This window comes from Perna viridis, chromosome 8, assembly GCF_037379345.1.
Source record: "Perna viridis isolate PV_CMFRI_1.1 ecotype Kerala chromosome 8, ASM3737934v1, whole genome shotgun sequence".
Classification (NCBI taxonomy): Eukaryota; Metazoa; Mollusca; class Bivalvia; order Mytilida; family Mytilidae; genus Perna; species Perna viridis.
This window is the reverse complement of record NC_142452.1, coordinates 12,517,041-12,540,285: the sequence shown is the minus strand read 5'-3', so window position 1 is coordinate 12,540,285 and position 23,245 is coordinate 12,517,041. Positions and strand designations below refer to the sequence as shown.

The 23,245-nt window shown below is 32.6% G+C and overlaps 2 protein-coding genes and 1 pseudogene across 3 annotated transcripts; 2 read left to right on the top strand and 1 right to left on the bottom strand.

Moving 5' to 3' along the window:
• Positions 1–1,017: 1,017 nt before the first annotated feature.
• On the bottom strand, positions 1,018–12,341 carry LOC148609379 (uncharacterized; annotated as a pseudogene). Its single transcript, XR_015924808.1, has 4 exons — positions 12,093–12,341; positions 5,617–5,788; positions 3,877–4,670; positions 1,018–3,390 (listed from the first exon to the last, which is right to left on the bottom strand). The product of XR_015924808.1 is annotated as an uncharacterized LOC148609379 (transcript).
• Positions 12,342–12,351: 10 nt separating this feature from the next.
• Positions 12,352–17,169, top strand: LOC148609378 (uncharacterized). The gene is made up of 4 exons (XM_088596300.1): positions 12,352–12,529; positions 13,051–13,165; positions 13,863–14,026; positions 15,332–17,169. The coding sequence occupies exons 1-4, from the start codon at positions 12,487–12,489 to the stop codon at positions 15,511–15,513; spliced, it is 504 nt and encodes a 167-aa protein (XP_088452426.1). The 5' UTR covers positions 12,352–12,486; the 3' UTR covers positions 15,514–17,169.
• Positions 17,170–18,170: 1,001 nt separating this feature from the next.
• Positions 18,171–23,126, top strand: LOC148609377 (uncharacterized). The gene is made up of 4 exons (XM_088596299.1): positions 18,171–18,306; positions 19,074–19,188; positions 20,694–20,857; positions 22,842–23,126. Exons 1-4 carry the CDS (start codon positions 18,261–18,263, stop codon positions 23,024–23,026), a joined length of 510 nt encoding a protein of 169 aa, XP_088452425.1. The 5' UTR covers positions 18,171–18,260; the 3' UTR covers positions 23,027–23,126.
• The last annotated feature ends 119 nt before the right edge of the window (positions 23,127–23,245 follow it).

Sequence of the window (23,245 nt, the reverse complement as noted above, 5' to 3'; positions counted from 1 at the left end):
TTATAAACGACCTACAGTTCAGAATACCAAACTTGCATCAAATAACTTGCATCAATTAATACCAAATGAATTGTATTTCCATTATTAATCCAATAATTAGTGTTATTTTGTATAGATTTAAAGCAATAAAGAACAAGTCCTCACCTATGCCTAGACCCGACGCTTAAACAGGGCCCCTTGAGTGTCCGTGTGCATATTATTCCAAACAAATTTTGTTATCAGGCATGTAAAACCTGGATATAGTGAAATCTTTTGTACAACGTTTAATTAATGCGGATATTATTTCCAACTGACATTAAATAGTTTTAAAAAATCTCGGACTATTTCTTTAATTTAATTTCGATTTGTTACCATTCAAAGACACACTGAGTGTAAATGGTAAGAGAAAGTGGAAGTAATCATTTGAATCAGCCACAGGTTTAAATAAAAGAAAAAAAGGAGCTTAATTCTAGTGATAAAAATGATCTGGCATTATTGAAAGGTAAGGTTTCAAGGTTCACTCTTATCAAACATCTTATGTTGTACATCAATTAGTTAGCCTTTCATCTTGAATTTCCAATCGGAATTAATAGATTTGTCGACGCACATGTCTGAAAATATGTATTGTCGTCATGTTCTTGTTTCTTAAACGACGACCAAGTACAAGGAAATGTGAATTTCTTTTGATTGTACATCTGACAATTAATGTCAAAACTAAGGGAGATTAATATGAGATTGTCCTAGTTTCATTAGTGAACACATTTTTAAAACCAGAGGAACAATCGAAACAGCTTAACATTGACGCTTTGTTTGTCGATTTCTTTTCTTATATTAAGAAATGATGTCAAAAACTGATTATATGGTTACTCCATTTCCATAATTCATGCTTTTATCTTTCTGTGCAGTGAAAAAAACCTCTTTTAATTGATTTTTTGCTTTGTTTTGATGTGAATTGTCGAAGACTGCATCGCTTTATTGGTAGTTTAGCTTAGTTAAATTACAAAACTAATTCAAACAAACGTACAGAAAACACTAACAAAACTTGGAAAAAAATATATTGTCATAAAACTGAAAGTTACATTGGTTCCTGTTTCCTGCTTGACAAAATATTGGGATTCCTAATAAGATCGAAAAAACCTTATTGTTTTTCGTATGTTTTTTATTTATTTTTTTTTGTTCGGGCAGATATCTTTCTAAGAGCTTTCACAGGTTGAGGGTGCTAAGGATACATCATCCCTTAGAGAAATAATTTCCCTTTTATTGCCGATGTTTCATAGTCCGCCTCGACATATTCTGACCTTACGTTGCCAATTTATATTTCTACGAACTAGAAGTCGTAGAGACATGTGAACTTCTCCAGTGATCTTTAGTTTATGTGACCTTTCATTTGCATCCTAGGTCAAAGGTAAAATAGCGCTAAAAAGCTTTCTCACTGCAAACTTCAAGACTTGAAATTGAGAAAATGACACGGGATAACTGCATATATATGCCTCATATGAAATAACCCTCTTGGTGATCTCTACATTTGAGTCAAAGTTTACAACAGTACGACGCACTGTTGAAAAGTTATGACAGTAAAAGTGTCTCAAAAAGTGAGATTTGTAACCTTAACTTTGTTACTATTTACAAGGTCAAGTGATCCTTATGTGTATGGACGTAGTCACATGTCTCTGCGACTTCCGGTACTCATGTTTGTTATTGCGTTAATTTCAATTATTCAATGCGCCTAAAATGAGCTCTAATTTCTTACAGTTTTGTACATGAACCCCTATTTAAGTATGGGTGAATATACGTTAAAACGAAAGGGTTATTTAAGAAAGTTGTACGAAATCTGGACTTCATGATAAACTTCTCGTAAAACTGTTTATATATAAGAATGATTGTAGGAGTAGAAAACATCAAATTTGCAACAACAAAAAAGATAGTGATTTTTTTTATTTGAATTTAGTAGTCTACACATATTCGTATATTTAGATTGTAAAGTTCCCACTCCTTATTATACTTTTTATATGTATATTACATATTGACTATATCTTTACACCACTGAAGCTCTTTACGGTTTCTCCCATAATTTTTAGATGTTCTCCGTCGGAAACGCCAGGCATTTACGTCATGTGCTTATGTTCATGTTTTAAATATGCTGGTGAAGAAGTATCAGACAAGTAATTAATATTACTTACTATTTTGTGTAATTATTTTTGCATAGTTGAGTTGTCTAGAGCGATTAACTAATAGACCACTGAAATAAATGAAGAGAAGGGGCTGACCAGGAGAGCGACTAAATTTGAAACCTCTCAACGACTTAAAAGTTTTGTATGGATGGGCCCTTAAATTTGATAGTCTTGATATTCTGATGTTTTTCATAGCTATACTTAATGTATATATTTTAAAAGTTATACATGCAATTTGAGTACCCGTATAAATGTTTACCTATGATATATAATATATGTAAAAAAACGTGTAATGCAATTATGAAGCATTGAAAACGATTCATTAATAGACAATGTAAAGTCCAAATCAAACGAAGAGAATAAACAAACAAATAAAAAGAAACAAACAATTAAATAAACCTACAATGACAAATATAATGAATGGAGAAATGAACTACAATAAAAGGTTTCTAATTGTAGTCTTCATTGAAAAAAAAGCTGCATAAACTCCACTTTTTCAAACTTTTTCTCTCTGTTTACTTGATTGAAGAGGAACACGATTTCATAATTGTAAAGCTTAACACCATGTCTGCTTAAATTTTAATGTTTAAAAATAATTGAAAATCTTTATTAACAGCACTTAAATGCTCCGTCTGCACACCATTTCCTGAGGTTTCCTACTAATGCTTTTTCAATGGCCATCGTAAGCCACGGAGGTAGGCGGTGGATACGGAGGCAGTCTTGTTTTAATTAGCGATTGAAGGCTACGTGGCGAAGGAGGTTAATTTGGTAATTAACATAATACTTTTTTAACGAACACAATGTAAAAGTGAAACATCACTTTTATATCCGTTTTTTGTCTCTGTGCATCACTTTGTGTCACATACGCTGTGTTTCATCTCTCAAAACTCTCGTATTTCATCGATTTGTATTTTTTGAAATGCTCCACATTTAGAAAATGTATAAAAAGATATGTCGAATTAGCAGTACTTGAGAAGCACTTCCATATAAGAAGCAGTTTTAAACATTGGCTTACTTATACAATGAAAACTACTGGAATTCGAAATAAGATATCCTTCAGCTGAAATCTGAACTATTGCATTTGTTTACATAATACTTACATAAATCCTTTTATATCTTATTATTGTAGTGAATGCACTACTACATGTAACCTCATTAACAAACTAATGAGGCCCTTTCAAGCTTGTTCTTACTTTAGCCTCACATTATGCAAGAATTCTATACATTGTACTTTCACCTATAAATAAATATTTCTATAAGCATTTGCTTGTAATAAAATATAAAATATAATTACAAAAACTAAAAGCAATGCTCATAAAATCTATATCAAATGACCTCGAAAACAGGAAGTAGATGAGCTAGAACCAGAGGAGATCATGTACAAGGCATAATATCTAGTAATTTACTGGCTAGTATTGAATATCTCATCATTCCATCCAGTAATTGTAGAAAAAGCCGTGACAAAAAAATTGATATGGGCGGCTGGAAGGACACCCTCTCACTTTACAACTCAAATGGGGATGTTAATTGAAAGAATTATCAGTTTAAAATTATGATTTGTAAAAACAAATCCCACAATTCTTCGCCATTTTTTTATATGAAACCCTAAACAAACATATTGTTTTCGTTTTGCCTTTTTGGCCTTATGCACGGAGGCAAAAGCTGCATTAAATTAGGTCAAAAGGCCAAGCTAAAAACTAAAGTAACAAATATAGTATTATATCCAAAAGAAATATCTTATTTTCTGCACAAAATGCTTCGTATTGATGAACGAAACCACTTGCTCTAATCTAGTGTACTACATTTTTATTTCCATCTTACATCTTGACCTTCCTTTCCTCAAAATGCACATCACGTACAATGTGTTCAGATGTAATAAAGTCAAGAAAGTTGTCAAGTTTCACGGAGTCCATTTTTTTTTGTTACAGACGCAGGTATTTAAAGACCTGGTCCTACAATTGTGGCATGTTTATTTAGCTGCATAGCATTTACCGTGAGTCATATCAGGATGTATATACATAATATCTTTAAATGACATTGTCTGGGTAAGGAAGGATAAAATTTGACGTTTGTGGCGACAAGATTCAACATGAATATATGCCTGAAGAAAAGGGTCAATTGTACATTCAGGTAAAGAGCTTGACGTCTTAGATGCACAATCAGTTTCAGATTTTGATGTTATAAATTCCATAATTTCTTCTACAGAATAAGGAAAAACTGAAGAGACAACATGCTAAAATACTGCAGCAAATCTTTTACAATATGTCGATTTAGCACTCTTAACAAATCTGTTCCATGACTTCCTTTCTTCAGTTGAAAATCTGGTCAATGGCATGAATTTAATTTTTCAGAATGTCAATTCTGTAGATTTCTGTGTAACTACCGATTGATAGTTGTAATTCTTGTAATTCCGAGTAGTTTCCATGTAACACAGCTGTAATCAGCTCTATGTAAATATATCTTCCAAATTATAGCTGTACATCATACATGGATACAAAGGCCAACTCTAACCATAGTCCCCTGTGAAAGGAACAAAAGTCTATTTCATATCTACATAATGAAAACCGCCAATAATACAAACCTGACAACCGTACACGCCATATTTTAAAAACTGACAAACCGAAAACCAGAAATAATCCACGCGAAATTCTCAAATATAAAAATGGGTGGGGTTGTAAATAATATTTTACCATGGAGTTCATATCACCCTGATGAGCATGACGACACCCACTGAATATATCCTATGTCAATATCATTCCTGATGTGGAAATATGCATCTCTGACAATAATTCCTCCAAACTAAATACTCATAAACATCTGCCTTCAACAACTGTCCAGTAGCAAACTGATCAGGTTCAACACCTGACTACCTGGCAGATCTAAAAATATCTAGTGGAACAGGTTTTCTACTAGTCACCTGTTCAAGAACCTTCACACTCTATATAAATAGATCTTGACATTATCCAAAGAAGGATAACTCAAATTTGTTACAATCCCCCACTAAGGTGACAAAATAACATTTTTGTCCAACCCAAGCAACAAATACCGTAGCACACAGCCATTTTTATATTTACGGAGATAAACATGACAGTTGCCCGGTATACAATAAGATCCATACAAAATTCAGACTGATATATGTAAGTACCTGACAATACTCAACCAAAAGGATGAGCAAGGATCTTTAACAGAGAGTAAAGCGGCTTACTACCGTTTCAGGTTGGTACTTTATACCTTGCCCACAGAATCAAAATTACATCCAATCATGACCGAACAAACCACCTTCAAAATCACACTATATCAATCATCAGTCTTACATTGTTTCGATTATCAGAACAATAAATATCTAGTTTCACATCAACTAGTTTCAGCAACACAACGAAATATAAACATCAATACGACACACTGAAATTTCTAACCGGGGACTTACTCACCAAAGGGCACCAAAATAATAACTATTGATAATTACCTTATAAGGAACATTCACATCATATTTCAGTTTCAAGCCATTTGATCAGTGATTTTCCAGAAGAAAATCTGAAATGTTATCATCATTTCTGGGTTAGAACAGTTGTTGTTGTTGGTTTGTTGAATTGTTTCTTCGTTTTCTTTGTTTTTTTCTTTTCTTCGCAATGTAAAGTCTAAATATAACCAAACGAAGACAACAAACAAACAGATATAATAAATAAACATTAAGACAAACCCACAAGAACTATCAAAAAATGGATATGTATGTATATACAAAAATGCTAATTGTAGTTTTGATTGAATACATTATATTTGCTGAATAAACTTCACTTTTACTAATTTCACCCTGTGTTTACTTGATTGAAGAGGAACACGATTACAAAATTGTTAATATATTTTTTACATTGAAGCATGTCAATATCCATCAATTCATCCAAACCAAAAACAAAACGAAAAAAAAAGAAAAAAAAACAGGATAAAAATCAAGAAAAAAACCGATTAATTGATTTAAACCATATCGGTTTTTATTTTTAAAAATAATCGAATCTTGTTTAAAAGCACCACTCAATGCTTCGTCTGCACACTTCCTGAAGTTTGCAAGCATGAAATTCGTCATTGTGTTGGCTACTGTTGCCTTTACAACGGCCACCATAAGCCACGGAGGTGATAATGTAGGCGGTGGATATGGAGGCGGGGGACCAGGTCTTGTTTACATTGGTGGAGGATTTGGAGGCTTCGGTAGCGGTGGAAGTGGAGGTGGAGGTAAAGGTGGTAAGTAACATAAAACTGATATGACCAGCACAATGTAAAAAAAATGAAACATTCATTTTTTTCTGTAAAAATGCTCGTTAATAATTTTAATATATCGCTTTTTGAGACATTTGTGTCTTTCTTCAACATTTGTGTTACATATGCTGTGTTTATGACTTTCGTTTATTATCGATTTGTGTTTAGGGGAATATGATAGCAGATCGTGATAAGTACAAAAATACTGTTGGCTGAACTTTTGACATATTGAAATAATACACCAACTCTGAATAGCAAAATTATTCTCATTTCAGAGATGTACAAAAAGATATGTCAGACATGTATTATTTGAGAATCACTTCCGTAAAAGAAACAGTGTTAAACGTTGGCTTACTTATACCATGAAAAATATAAGAAATAATTCAGTCAATGATGCTTCATCTGAAATCTTAACTCTTGCATTTGTTAACTTTCTAAAAATCCTTTTATAAATGAACTGTTGTCAAATTTCTTTAACTATGCTCAATTGTTTAAGGTCGTTGGTGGTGTACCTGCAGACCGTTCTGTGGAAAAGGAGAGATAATATTGGATAAGAAATGTCGTCTAACAGAACTCTTCAAAAACCCTAAATAGAATACCTGCTGTAGAAGGTTAATTGTTGGAGGTGGTGGATATCGAGCAGGAAGAGGTGGTTTTATCGGAGGATGGCCAGTAGTAATCGGCGGGATCGACAGTATAGGCGGAGTTGGTGGAGAATTTGGATATGGTTCATCGCAAAAATATTAGCCCCAAGAAACCTGCCCAACTCCACAAAATGTAATAAGAAACACTGTTTTACATCTTTTGAAGGCGTTCCTAATCATGAATTTGTTTTCAATATATATGTACAAAAACAAAACAACAAAAATATATCAGATGAAATTATATATTGTTTAGCATGTATACAAATCTGCTTATCGAATGTACTCATGTAGTAGCAGTTTTTCGAATTTTTGCCGAATACTGATATAGTGTTACATCTGCAAAGCAATAACCTAACCACTTTGCCTTTTGAAATATTGAAATTAAAATATTACTTCTTTAAAAAGTGCTGATTAGAAAGAGTAATCAAGGGAACAAGGTTATAGCGGTAATCAAAAGAATGTAATCCAGGGACAAAGACCAGACATTGAAAACAGACACACACAACAAAGAACATAAAGTAACTAAAATCATACATACAAAATAACAAAAGTAAATGAGCAACTCGGACTCCACTAAAAACTGGGAGCATGGACCAGGTGCACCGGTAGGGTAAGGGGGAAAGAAGACTATGACCAGTGGAATAAATCAGTTTTCATGGTGCAGATGGATACACCATAACGATCCACGAGTTCATGATAACGGCCATAAAACTTCTGTAGTGATGGCTTCAATCTTGTAGCAACATAACTTTGTTCCAGAAGCCTATTTGTTAGAGTTCTAGTGCGATACAAAAAGTCTGCGTAGTTTCGGCAAACTCTGGCATAACGTATGAGTTGTGATATGAACACTCCATACGCAGGAGCCGAAGGAATGTTGCCACAGATGAAAGGAAATTTGATAATTCTGAATGAAAAGTCATCACGTTTGTCGTAAAGTTTGGTCAATAGTTTTCCTTTACCATCGATTTCTAAGTGTAGGTCAAGATATGAGGCTGACTTCACAGTGTCTGTAGTATCCTTTATCTCAAGTTCTTTTGGGTAGATGCGATGTATCAAATACCCGAAATTAGGATTGTTTAAAGATAATACGTCATCTATATAGCGGAATCTGAGATTGAAGGATCTAGCCAAACGATATTCTTTCTTTCTGATCAGATCAACTATAAAGGCAGCCTCATAAGAGTGAAGGAATAGGTCAACAGGTAAAGGAGCACAATTTGTTCCCATTGGAATGCCGACCGTTTGTTTTAAAACACGTCCACCACACTGGACAAATATGTTGTCAATTAAAAATTCCAGCATTTTGTAAATATCTTCCTCTGTATATTTGGAAGATGATTTGGAATTATTTCTTACAAAGTATGAGGAATCTCTACCAAGAACTATATATTTGTATCTAGGTGTACCATCTTATTTGGAAAAAACAACGATGTATAATGATTTTAAGTCCGGATTTTAACTGAGTATGGGGAATAGAAGTATACAGTGTTGAAAAATCATAGGTTTTAATGTTATTATATGCAGATAATAGTCTTGAACTGATTGTCTCCAAAAAATCTTTCGAATTTTTCAGGATCCACATTGAATTAATACCACTACGGGAGTAACAAGTGTTGTGGTAGGACTGTAGACCCTCTTTGACAGTTGTGAGTATAGAAGTTAAATGTTTTGAAAGAGATTTGGTGGTACATGTTGCAGATCCAGCTATGAAACGTTGTTTGTATGGGTTCTTATTAAATTTAGGAATCCAGTACATAGACGGTAAATCACAATCGTCCTTGGTAGAGAGACCAAAAGAGGATAGCACAGATTTATGGTTTTCCACAATCTCTTTTTTGGAGAGAGTGGTAGCACTGTAGGTCTTATCACTGCTATTATTTTCTACGTCAACCTCTGATAATAAACATTGGATATAAAACGTTTTGCAGACAAAAACAATGTTGTTTTGGGCTTTGTCTGCTGGTACGACAACATATTTGTCATGTATAGTAGACAATATTTTTGCTACAACGGGGTCTTTGAAAACTGATGTAGCCTTGGTACTCATTGACCTACTTAAAACTTTCATTCGTTTCAAAATTAAAGACATCACGCCCTTTAACCACTCTGACAGAGAATCAATATCTTCTTGTTCTCGTTTTATCCATTTTCTTGCATAGTCATCGACAGCATCCATAAGAACTTTAAAGTTATAATTCCAATTTATGGAGGGTGGTTCACGGTACTTGGGACCTTTAGAAAGGATATTACGCAGAGATTCGTTTTCGATAATGGTTAAATCTCCCGTAACGACGTGACCAGAAGGACCATATTTGAATGGAGAGGTTTTGCAAGAACAGTCAGGTGGTTTACCCTTGAAGTCCTCAATCTCGAGGTTCGACAAAGATCGACGTTTGAAAACAAAAAATTTGAATTACTTTCAGACATAGATGTAAATTAAATATAGGCAGCGAGGGATACTGGAGATTTAGACTAACAAACGTGTAAATGTAGTATTTATAGAAAAGTAGAAACTACATATGAAACGAAACTCTAAAGAGAAAATGATGTAACAAAAGCCGTCGTCAAATCAAATGACAAAACATAAGATTGTTTTTACTCTTGAAAACGTCATTAAACATTTATTCGATTTTAGGGATATCTCGCTATTTGAGTGTTTACTTTGTCATACTTAAATTTTACTTTTATGTTGTTTGTACATACAGGAACAATATCAATTCAATTTGAAGTCTTATTGTTGAAATATGTACTTAAGACACATATTTATTTTCAATGCAATATCTCAAGTTTCGAGATACATGTATGATGTGGAGCGATCGCCTTACGTTTGGGCGTTTTAAAATTGACATAACAAGTAAATTGACTGGGACATTGAAGAATCCGTTGGAATCATGGTTCCATTCATTGTTCCTCTTCTATACGTGGTCATTGAAAAGGTCAAAATATTCCGTACTTCATAACCATGTGTTTTATACTGTATCACTGTGAATTATCATGACATCTTACAATGATTTGTGTGATATTTTATAGGACTACAGATCAATCCAAAGTTAGACAGGTTTAGAGTTTTGAAATAAATGGATATGAATACGTGCATTAGCTTGTTACTTCTTCTGAGACAATACCTTGTCAAAATGTCAAACATTATTTAACGAAAGATCTACTCCGAAGTGTATCATTCTCTTTCCTCAACCAGTTGTTGATAGGCACGTTTTCTTAAACTCAAATGCACAAATAAAACATTCTTTCTGTTTTAACTTGGAGTTGTTGAAAGTTCAAACGTCGCGGCAGTTTAAAGACGTATCAAACACAAAATGATCACCAATTTACAAATAATTATTTTTAAAAGTTTTGTCTTCCAATATAGCTAAAACGCATGCGGTAGCTTATCATCTAAACAAGTTTAGTAGCAAATGATTGATATGTAGTATATCATAATGAAATAACTCTATACCTATTTAAATTGACAAAATGTTCCCTACAAACGTTTTGTACAATAATGATCAAGTGTCAGCTTCTGGCTAAAAACCACCAATTCCACTTTCCATAGGCTTCTATGCTAATTTCACAATATTCAATGGCTTCTCTGGACTTTACCTTAACTTTAACCTGCAGAGGACTATATATCAGCATGATTCTACATATGTCAGCTCACAATCCTCAGAATGGCATGTGGGGTTAGCAGACTTGCAGTGCAGTACTGGTCACCAGAAGTGAAGGGTCTATAAATAGCATGGGAAATCCCAGTGTTTTCACAAGATAGGGGTATATTTAAAAATCATTATGGAGATTGGGCCTCACATCACAAGAAGCAAAATGCACCTATAAAATGTACAGAAATGTTTTTCCTTTCAGAAACTGTTTAATTTTTTTAAATAAGATGAGAACTTTTTTCACAGCACTATGAGGAACAGGGGTAATTTCTGCGTAGGACTATTTTTGCGTACGTTCCAAATGCTCATTGGTTGAATTGGTGGTCTGTAACCTTCTGTAAGAAACAGGCGGATGGTGAATCATGGTATAAAAAGACTACTTTTTATAATGTGAAATTTCACTATCTGCACCATCAGAATCGGTGAAATAGAAAAAAAGTTTTACTTATTATGTTGGTAAATTTAGTTATAATTTCTTTGAAATGCACTGTAAAATAAACATTACAAGGGCAGATAACTCAGTCAAAAACCTCTTTTTTGCTAATATTCTATAAAAAATAGAAACAAGTCAAGGCAATTGCAGTGATGGAGAGATCAAATGATGGTCTTTTCAAATAGATAAAGCTTCTTTGAGTGACATTACATTCTAGTCTTTTTTCCATTTAGCCTGATTTTTACAAATTAATACTTACATGTACACTTAAGTGTCATTCATCATTCTACTGACACCAACCATACGTTCAGGAAAAAAACCTAATATTAAGGTTCCACTAGTTCATTAGGTATTGTCACTTTCAAACAAATATAAACTTCACTGAACGATTTACAAAATAATAAGCAGATCTAAAGTTTAATATTGTCCAGTCTGTAAATTGAATTTTATAATAAGACAAAACGTGGTGGACATTGAATGTACAGTTACATACATAATAAATACACTTTAGTACCTTGTTCAAATGCTGATGGCAAACATTACTAAAAATGTATTTTATTTAAATTTCTCGGCTTATACAATCTGCATGTTTCAAACAGTATAAAAATAGAATATTGAAATTAAAAACATTGTATTAAGTATAGTGTGAAGTGGCAGTATAAGGTATAAGAAGTTTTGAAAAGATTGTTTTTTCTGGTATTTTTGTAAGGTTTTATCACTTATTTTTTTTTCAAATGAATCTTTTCATTTTTGTGTAATGTCCAGGAGTCAACAAACATTGTAGGACGATGATACAAGAAGACCCTTACCATTGAAATAATAAAAAAAACAATATTGAGCCAATCTACTTAGCTACACGTTCACCAATTTCGATCAATAAGAAGTTTAACATTGTTATTCGTTAAAATGCCTTTTATTGCATATATTAAATTTTGCTTAATGAGAAAACAGACCAACTTACTTTAAAAGTTCATTAGAATATATTTTCCAGTTACTTCCTGACAGAGGTAATTTTTCAGCATACCTAGTAATATGCAAACACTGTTACAAAATGCGTTCAAAGCAAGGCAGCGACCGAAAAAACCTTCAATGTCTTTTTAAGCTGGAAACAGGTGAACAATTTACGCGCTTATCGTCTAACAAAAAATCCAGTAATCATATGGCATGCACCGTGAATAATTTTAAAGGGATACGAATAAGATAAAGTGACATTGTATATAGTGAATGTTGCGAATGAGGAAGTGGTTTTGAGATAACGTGCTTACCTGTAAATCATAAGACGTCCTGTTTGAATGTTTGCGTATTTTATGTGGTTTTTTTCCTTTGTGATTATAATATAATATTGTTGAATCGAGATGGAACGGTTTTTACAATCAGTTACTATTTTCATAAATGTTGGTAAGATAACTAAGTATTTTATTTCTCTTTGTATGAATTGTATTCACGTGACCTTTATCACGATTATTTCAGTGTTTTTTAATATATATAATCCCAACGATGTTAGAACTGTGAGATGTGCAAAGCAAATAATTGGTCGTTCTCTCCGCGGGACTCGAACTCGTACCGCTGTGACAACTATGGTAACACCGCCTGCACTAAGTCCAGCGCCCTAGACTACTCGGCCAGTTAGGCTATATAAAAATACAGCTTTCGCTGGCCGGGTCATTCTTCTTCGTAAGATTAATCTAGGGCTGTAACTTAGTACACGATGTATGGTAATACTATATATATATATATATATATATATATATATATATATATATATATATATATATATATATATATCCATGAACTAGGCATTCTTACTTAATGGCGATAAAGAAATTAGCCCTTCAAATCAAGTTTAAAACAACTGAATCGAGTAATCAAGGAAATGTTTAGTCTAAATAGTCAATGACAAATTGATTTAATTTTGTTAGGATTGGTTCGACTCTCCGATTGTTGCTACAATGATTACAGTTTTCCTTTCTGTAGCTATTGCTCGGGATACTGTAGTGGTTCTTACGGACACCAAGAATGCAAATACACTAATATGTGAGTACGAGTGTGGTTTTATTTATTCCGTACACGGTAGTACACAGGATCTTGTGAAAATCTATACAGAGGTACTAACCATATAGTATTGCAAATTTCGATATGCTGTACACGTTTAAAGGAGAAACCTCTGATCGGCAGCATTAAAACCAAAAAGAAAAAAATGTGAACAAAAGTTCTTAAATCTAAAAGTATCAAAATAGAAGACCAAGTCAAGCACAAAGAAGTTCTACCATGTGCAGTACAAGGAATGAAGCCTTGGTATTTTATGAATTTTAAACTTTGTATTACTGCGAAATGTTTCGTCGCCACACAAGACTACTGGATAGGTAATACTCTTGGGGACAATTGGTCAACTAGCAGTGGCATCATTGTAAATATGATAGTATTTCTTTAGAATATGTGTATCCTATCACATTTGAAAAACCGTAACATTTAGGTTGAGCCGGCAAGATAAATTAAAATAAAAAAAATAACACATCAATTCTCAGGAATATTTATTTACAGACTACATATGCATTTGTGTTCAAGTTATATGTATTTAAATATATTTATTTCTTTCGAAATCTTTCTGCATTCTCCTATGCTTTAAGTACTAGATTTTTAACATTGATTTGTCGAAAACTTGACTTTACCAAACCACCTTAAACTAAACTGGTTTAGAAGGTTTCACTGAATTTAATAATGTTAATATCAGGTCTGCTGGAGGTATTGTTGGGATTGTAATTGGTTCTCTTATTGGACTTGCTTTACTGACAGCCATTATTGTGATGATTTGTGCAACATGTAACAGAACAGCCGGACAAAGAGGGAGGGTCATCCAACCATCTGGACAAGGAGTAGAAGTAGTACATTCACAAGGTTTGTATAGATGATCTACGATAATGTTTAAGCTTAACCAAGGGAACCAAGATTCTTGTGGAAATCAAAATAATATAATACGGGGACATGGCAAATAGACACACACAACAAAAAATGTAAAATATCCAAAATAATACATACAAAGCAACAAAATTAAATGAACAACTTGGACTCCACTACAAACTAGAAAAAACACGCCGAGTTGCTCATAAAAAATCAAGTCCGCGGTAGACGAATGGAAAACTATGACACGTTGAACAAATAAGTTTTCATGGTGCAGATTGATACACTGTAACGATTCACGAGTTCATTATGACGACCATAAAATTTCTGTAGTGATGACTTGAATCTTGTTGCAACATAACCCTGTTCCAGAAGCCTATTTATAAGAAGTCTAGCACGATACAATAGTCTGCGTAGTTTCGGCAAGCTCTGGCATAACGTATGAGTTGTGATATGAACACTTCATACTCAGGTGCTGAAGGGATTTTGCCACAGATGAAAGGAAAGTAAAACAATGCGGAATGTCGTTTGTCGTATAGTTTTGTCAATAGTTTTCCTTTACCATCGATCTCTATGTGTAGGTTAAATATTCGGCTGACTTCACAACGTCTGTAGTATCCTTTCCCTCAAGTTCTTCGGGGTAGATGCAATGAATAAAATCCCCCAAACTAGGATTGTTTAACAATAATACGTCATTTATACAGCGGAAACGTTCACATTTTTAAGCAATTATTGTTTTTAATCATTATATTAAGCTATATAAAATACTTCTTATTTCTAGATTCACTTTTCTTTACTTAAGCATTGATACTGAAGTAAGACATTTTGGCTGGTTATACTTTGTTATATTCTAAGACAGACGTAGATGTATACATAGACAAGTTTATTTTGTTATTTAATGTATGACATATTAAGAAACAAGTTTTTGCTCAGAAGGCAGTCGAATTGTACTTTCAAAATACCCAAATAATCTGCGAAGAATAGGCATACAATCTGACAACGTATTACCAGGAAATTAACGAGTATGCTATTTACAATAATTCCAATTATGTAACCATGATTTGTACACTTAAACATAAATGAATAATTAGTAATTTGAAGTTTCTACAAACTATGGCAGTTAATTAGTAAATCTTAATGAAAGCGATCGGTAAATAAACAATATACATGAACAATGTATACTTCAGAATCAAGCAGGTTTCTTTAACTAATGTATTTCAATCTATTGATCTAAATTAAATTCAATGATATTTACAATATTTATTATAATTAAGTTTATACCCGTATTGATTGTTATTACAGGTATGTCTAGTTACTATAACGGTGGACCTACACCAATGATGCATCATATGTCTTATTCAACATACCCACAACCAAATGGAGCTACCTACCCACCTTCTGGAATGTCTCAGCCTGAAACAGGGCCTCCACAACCACCAGAGTACACAAGTATCGGCCAAGGACCACCACTATACAAGACATAATAAACAACAATTAATTGCATTGACAATTTGACAATTGGCTATATGAAAGTTATCCGTCCATTGATAGTAAACTGTGATACTTTTGTTGCAACAAATTATTTTTATTATAATGAATCATTTCATCATGGTGTCCGATGTTTCTTTTCCTTTTCAATACACCAATATGTTTTAGTAGCATCTGTACTGGCAGAGTTGAGTGAAAATGGAACAAAAAGATATTACAGTTAATATTGTTATTTTTTTTTTATTTTATTTTTTTTTTTTTGGGGGGGGGGGGTTCAGTTTAACAATGCAGAGTGATTGCATTTAGCTATCTTAAGGAGTATCTTAAATGTACATATTATATATACCTACATATTGCAAAATTCAACATGCTGTACATGTTCTATGCGTGTTTCAATGAGTTCACTATCATCAGAAGCATTAAAATCCAATACATAGGAATATCTAAATTCACAACATTGTTTACAAGAAGTTCTCAAAACTCGAAAGAGGAAACCAAACCCAACACCAAGTACAATACAAGGAAGAAAGTCTCAGTGTTTTGGATATTTTAAAGTTTGTAATAATGCAAATTTTGATAAATACCATAAATAAAATCTTATCTATGTGAAGTAAAGGATTCGGCTAGCTACTTGATTCGTAAACAGCACGAAACATTAATCTTTTTGAGAAACATTTCATACAAGAACTTCATACCCATTATCATAACAGTACATGCATTACAGTGTCTGTCTATCGTTTATATAATTTTAAATAAGTAAAAACTGATGATTCGTTTTAAAATATATTGAGCAAATTTTATGTTGAAAGTAGAGATTGCATAATTCCTCATTTATGTAAACGTTTGGCTAAATGTTGCACTTTTTATCTATTTAAGCTATCAATAATGGCTGTTTTTTTATTGGTCTTTGGGTTTCACCGTGGTTAATTATTCCATAACAATGTTAATTTCTGCTAATAGGGTCGACAAAGTTTGATTGCCACTGGAAATAGGACGAGGTAGGTAGGGTCGGGCCACTTAGCCTCCTGTGGTGGAGCGAAAAGGTTCCCACTCCGATAGAATACCACAGCAGGGCTGGTTAACGTGCGAAGAACGTGGCATTTTGCCCAACAAGGTGCTCCGCTATGGTTAGCGGTGAGGTTTCCGTATTATGTCCTGACAACTCAAGCATGTAGCATGCCATGGTTATCCTATTCCACCACATGGGGCACAAAACCCAGTTGCTCTGTGAGCAGAGCGCCCTAACTCCCGGCCAGTGTTCTGTTAACTATTTAGTCGCCTTTTACCAAAAGCTTAGTGGTGCTGCGGGCCTATTCGTTTGACATCCGGGCCTGCATGGCGTGTAAAAACCAGAAACATATCCACAAAAATTCAATGTTTTTAATGTCGCACTAAGATAGTTGTGGGTCGTATTCAAATGATTAAATATTGGAATAAAATAGAAAACAAAGCAACAGATACATGAACTAAGATGTCATTTTGAATCTTAATAAATGTCTTGATGAATTAAAGTAGACTTCATAAAAAAGTTTTGAATAATTCAAGAATATTTTTTTCATATTATAATACTTTCATTTCTACACACTCACTGAATGTGTCAACATTGATAGACTGCTACGAGACATTTTGTTAATAAACAGCATGCAAGTTTATGTGTTAGACGTTTCATTCATTGTCAGGTAAAATTGAATATCCACGTGTCCAATTTGATATTCAATATCTTTGTCTGATATACAAATTTAACGAGTGGGTGGTGTATTGGATTTACCTTTTCCGATCGTTATTCCGTCCGTCCAAATTTTTGGTGCACTTATCTCGGAGTATGGATAGCACAACGACACGTGTAACTTCATGTTAAACTGCAAAACGCATGTAGAATGAACAGTTTTTTTTTTTTAATTTTCAAAGAATTTATTTCATATATAGGTATAACTCAAAGGAAATTCACACAACGAAGAAAGGAACAATGTTAAAAATTTTGAACGCAGTTAGTCGTACATAAGAAAGGTTTTGCAAACAAGCGACGTGTGTTTGTTGTTGAAATTCCGAATCTAGTACCAGGGCGTCAGGTTGCAATTATCGCCCTTTACATAACTATCTTATTGGTTGTAGTTGTGAAAAGTTTCGTGTTTATTGAAATATTGTTCTATACGTGATTGCCATTTGCATTTTATGGTATCTATACATTTTTCTGATAATTACGCCATGTTTATAATATTGCCGGTGCATACAGCTGTATGTCATTACATTGGACTGGGTGCGATTTTTTACTGAGTTTGATGATCATCCATAAAAATACAGTTCAAGAAAACCATGAATATAAATAAATTATCCCTTTCTTGCTAAGGCTTTCCATTAGAGATTTTTAGTTTTTTTCTCGCATCAGACATTACCTTCATCATATAGAACAAGTAAAGTAACAATGCCGACCAAATTTCTTATGATTTAGGTACAATGCACAACCATGGTGTATAGGGTGTTCTAAATCTCGAATAAAAGAGTATTGTCATTTATATATGTATTCCTTGATCAATTTTGCTGTGATCTAAGCTCTACGATAAAAGTTCACCAAGTTACTCGGATTAAACAATATTAATCGATGAAATACAGATAGTGACTGTCGCAAAAAAAGAAGATTTTTGGCAAACTACCAGTATTGAACAGATTGTGAGAAATTCGTCATATTATTTTGTGCTTTTATTAATTTATGCTTTAATTGCTAAGGATTTTTCCTAAGGACTCCATGTTGGAAAGACTTTTGCAATCAACTATTTTTTTTATGAATGTCGGTAAGATCTTTGTCGGTAATGGGTGCTATAAAGGTAGTACATGTATTTTGCTTGTTATTATTTTTTTTTATTTTGGACTATAGGATAAATGCCCGCAATTATTTTCATTTGTCAGAATTTCCGAAACTTATTAACCGCGAGAATTATCACATTGAAAATGTCCCTTTAATTTGGTCTTCATAACAAAACTTCAATTTTGATATATTGTGTCGTCAATTTACAGATAGAACCACTAATTCGATAAAAGACCAAAACTACTTTTACTATTACTAGTATGTGTTGTATATATCATACAAATCATATAGTATTATATTTCTTATACATATAAAATTGCGAAAAGTAGTAGTTTATAAATTGACAACAAGAATTCTTTTTATTATCCTATAATATTTTAAAAGATATTGTAATGTCAGAATATATGATAAAAAAAACAAATTCTGTTGTCCGTCCTCTTTTATTGTATCTTTTGTTGGGTCAATTCCTTTATGCTGTCTTAGTTGAAATAATAAACATTTTTATCTTTAAAATATTTGTTTACATTACTTACTTTCTCTGCTGTATCGACATACTTAAAATTCTTAATTATATTTGAATAACAATTATCAGTTAGTCCTTTTTTTATCGTGGCACCCAATCAAAGTTTTTATGATTGTACTTGTATATTTTTAAGCAAATTGAACACTCTCCTCAATCCTCTTTTTAATAAACTGTAATAAAATGGACAAAAAGATAAGTAATATTTTACAAATTATGTGTCATTCTTTCAGGATTAGCTTGGCTTTCTGACTGCTGCTACGAGTACAGTTACCACTACTGTACATACTGCGCCGGATACTGTAGCGGAATTCGAGGAAATCAATTATGCAAAGTATTCACAAATATGTTAGTTCATTTTTATATTTATTTTTAAATGCTCTGAAACATGATCACAATCGCTCTGTTGGAAGTGACGACGTAATTCGGAAATGCCGCATGCAGTAAGGAAGAATTGTTTGAACTTTAAATGCAGATGCAGAGAGTAAGCTATCGAATGCCTGCATATTACCGTTGTTTAAGACAACAGCAATGTAACAGAACAGCGGTGCATTAATGAAAAAAGTATGATGTTGTTAAGGAGTAATCAAGGGAACCAAAATTCAAGTGGAAATCAAACGAATGTAATCCAGGGACAAAAACATCATATTAATTTCATTAGAATTCAAAATGCAAATTTATGTTATATTTCAATTTATATTGTTTTTGATAAGAAAAGTCTAGTTAATAGAACAATACTTGTATACCAAATAATGATAACTTAACAAATTGAATATTTTGATGGTGAATAAAACAGATTTGTTTCAATGTGCAATATCATTCTTAAACGTATATTTTTAATTTATTGTCTACCAAATCATCTAATTATTTCATTCCCATCAATTTCATTTTTTTAAATTCAAGTATGCCATATATTTTGATTTATTGATTTGTTGATAACATTTTAAGTGTCACGATATCTTCCTGATCCTTTTTGATCTTCAGTCAAGTCAGTACACATATAAATCCCGTAATATATTTATCAATGTTACTAGTCGCTTCATATGTGTTTCGTGAACACAAATCAATATATGTTATTCACGAATCACTTTTTATTTATAGATTTTCTTCATATGCATTTGGTAATGTCTCTTATAATACTTTAAAACCGTAATTATTGTCATACATATGTAAAGGTGCATGTTTAAAATGAGCTACAAACCTGAATCATAGATTTATTTTGACAACTACAGAAAAACATTTTTTACCAGTAGTTATGTGACTTCGTTCGCAATACAATCACTAGTGTAGCCTTAACACGTGTACGTTTTCCGCTAAAATCTTGGTTCCCATGATTACTCTTATACACAGACTTTTGAATCAAAAGTAAAAGCTAAGATATTTCCATTTTGCATATGTATTTTATTGTGGTATCTGTGCAAGGTTTTAAAATCCTTCTTGACCTATTTTGGTCATTTTAATGATATTTAATGTCTTGTAGTCATCTTGCGTCTAAACCTATGGAAGATCTTATCATATTGATAACTGTCTTTCTTGAAAGGTTCTTCCTTTCAATAAAGTTTAATTGTTTTAAGATATATAGCAAGCAACAAAAACTTCTAAGTTGCCTTTAAGTGATAGAGAATCTAACAATTAAATGTTTATGTGTGAAAACATAACGGATATGATGAAAAGCAACAACTGCAACAGTGTAGAATCATAGTAAATAAGTTTGTATAGCATTAGACCCAAATAGTTTTCTGGAAAACTTAACTAGTGTAATTAAAAATTAACATACCATACTATGTTTATATGACTCCATTTTTGTATTTTTTTTTTAAAGATTATCGTTTAATGACTCTGGAAAATTGTAGGGATGTCTGGCGTATTGTCGGGGCTGTAGTTGGTTCATTGGTTGGTTTTGTGATACTAATTGCTTTTATCGTAATTCTATGCTCAACATGTACTACAACAACAGGGCGGAGGAGCAGGATAATCCAACCAACAACACATCGCATTACTATGGTACAAGCACAAGGTTAGTATACTCTGGTAGCCACGTTTAGGAACAATAAAGTAAAGTTTAATAAAAGAAACTTGTAACTATAAACAAGTCACAGATTTCAATTTTTATAAGACAGCAGCATACACTGTGATAAGAGACACACAACAAATAATTTAAATAAACAATATATTGATTCATAATAATGACTGACCATTTCAGGTTATAAATTAAAAACAAGTCAACCAAGTAGAAAGAACCCAGAAATGTCCTTCCACGTGCTTTTTATATCTAATATATATATGCATTTTATATATACAGAGACGTTTTCCTTTAGTGTTTAAATGTGAACAGTTTTAAGTTCTAGGAAGTATAAATTTCTGTACTGACCGAACAAATACTTCTCTCGTATGGGAACAATTCACCAGTTCTATCTGTTCTAGACCTTCCCACAGAAACGTTCCGTTTCCAAGGGGTATTTTACATTTGAACACCTTGGTTTACAAGTAGTATTCCTATAATATAAGGGCAACTGATGATCTACATTTTTTTATATATCACTTGAGCTTAAAAAAAAATTATATGAAATTCAATACATTTCTCAATTCAACTGAATAAACTAGGATTTTATATAGGACATCCAACCAATTTCCATTTTAAAATGAAAATAAAGTGAAAGCTAATTTGTATATCATACATGAAAGCTTTTTTTTTTTGAATAAGTAATTTTACCCACAATAGCAAAATTCTTTGGTTTATCAATATATATATAGTGGTCTAGGGCGCTGGACGTACTGCAGGCGGTGTTGCCATAGATGTCGAAGCGGTACGAGTACGATTCCTGCGGAGGGAACGACCAAAAATTTGCTTCGCAACTTTGACAGTTCTAACATCGTTGGGAATTTTTCAGACCCTTCTATAGGTTTACGTTGTCTTCCTTGTATCAATTTGATCCGATGGAGCAGTGTAGCGAATAGAGTCGTCACATTCTGAGACGTTATATATATATATATATATTATTCTTTATATACATGTACCATGTAACTTGGAGTGCTAGATCTAAAATTTAACACACATTCGAAATAATATGAATGTAGCCTTTCTATTACAATTTTAACTTCAAAGCCCACACTCCCAAGCAAGCAGTAAATACTGGACAACCAGTGAGGCAGACAGCTAAAGTTGAATAACAACTGAAAGACACAATGTAAACTTTTCGCTATAGTAGAAGTCTACACCTTAATAGAAATAAGAATCTGAATGTCAAACAATTCACTCATTAAATTAATTCATATTTTACTTCGACGTCTTTTTGAGAAAAAAGTTACATTTTATAATATAAAACTTAATATCAGTTTTATCTGCTAGTTTTGTAAGTAAAGCGTTTGATATAGCTGTAAATAATTTTCAATATTTATTTATTAGAGATCATGGTTATTCCTCTTTACGAATTGGGTTTATTACGATCACTTTATTTGTGTTTTCAGCATTCGTGTAATCAACTATACCATCGAGGTCTATTTGAACATTATTATTATTTGTATCTACGTTTTTTTTGATATATGTAATGAGTTCAGCAAACACTTCTTCATTTTCAACAGAGATAAAGTAAACAAATGCATTTAATTTATTTACACTTTACATGTGACTTTTCTATTTAATCATTTGTATTATTATTTTAAATCTCGTGTGAGAGTTGTATTCAAACGCTGTATGAATTCGACAGTGGATGAAAAAATTATATCGCTATCTTAGACTTAAATCTCATCTATAATTTGTCAGACAATTTATTACTTTAATTCTTTCGTTTTATGTCTGCCTATTTGAATTTGAATATCAATTAGGTAGGCTGTGTTTGTGTTATCATTTGAACAAGTTGATAAGTGTATGAAAATTTATTCTGATTTTTTTTCAGTTAAAATCTCATAGCATAAAGTAGTTTTTCTTGTGTATCTTCACATCATATGAATATAATGAAACATAAGTTTATTCATCCGAAAATGAAACTGTCATTTTACAGGTACATCCAACAATTATCACGGTGGAATTTCACCAATAGTGCACCATACAATGTCTTATTCAACATTTCCACAAACAGCTGATGCTGTCTACCTACCTTCAGGGATGTCTCAGCCAGCTGCAGGACCTTTGCAGCCTCCAAGTTACGAAATTGCCAGTCAAGATCCACCACCATACAAAATGTAAAGCGAAACTGGAATTACGTTTACATTTTTAATTACACCTTATATCCTTTCTTACTCATGATCATGCTCAGTTTTAGTTCGAAAACAGGATGACACTCAAATATTTTATTTTATTTTTTCTTGATATTCCTTTGATCACATTGGCACAAACAAAACTGACAAAATTTAGTAGGGAAATATGCACTGTAAAATACAATTGGTACTGAGAACACCTTTTTAC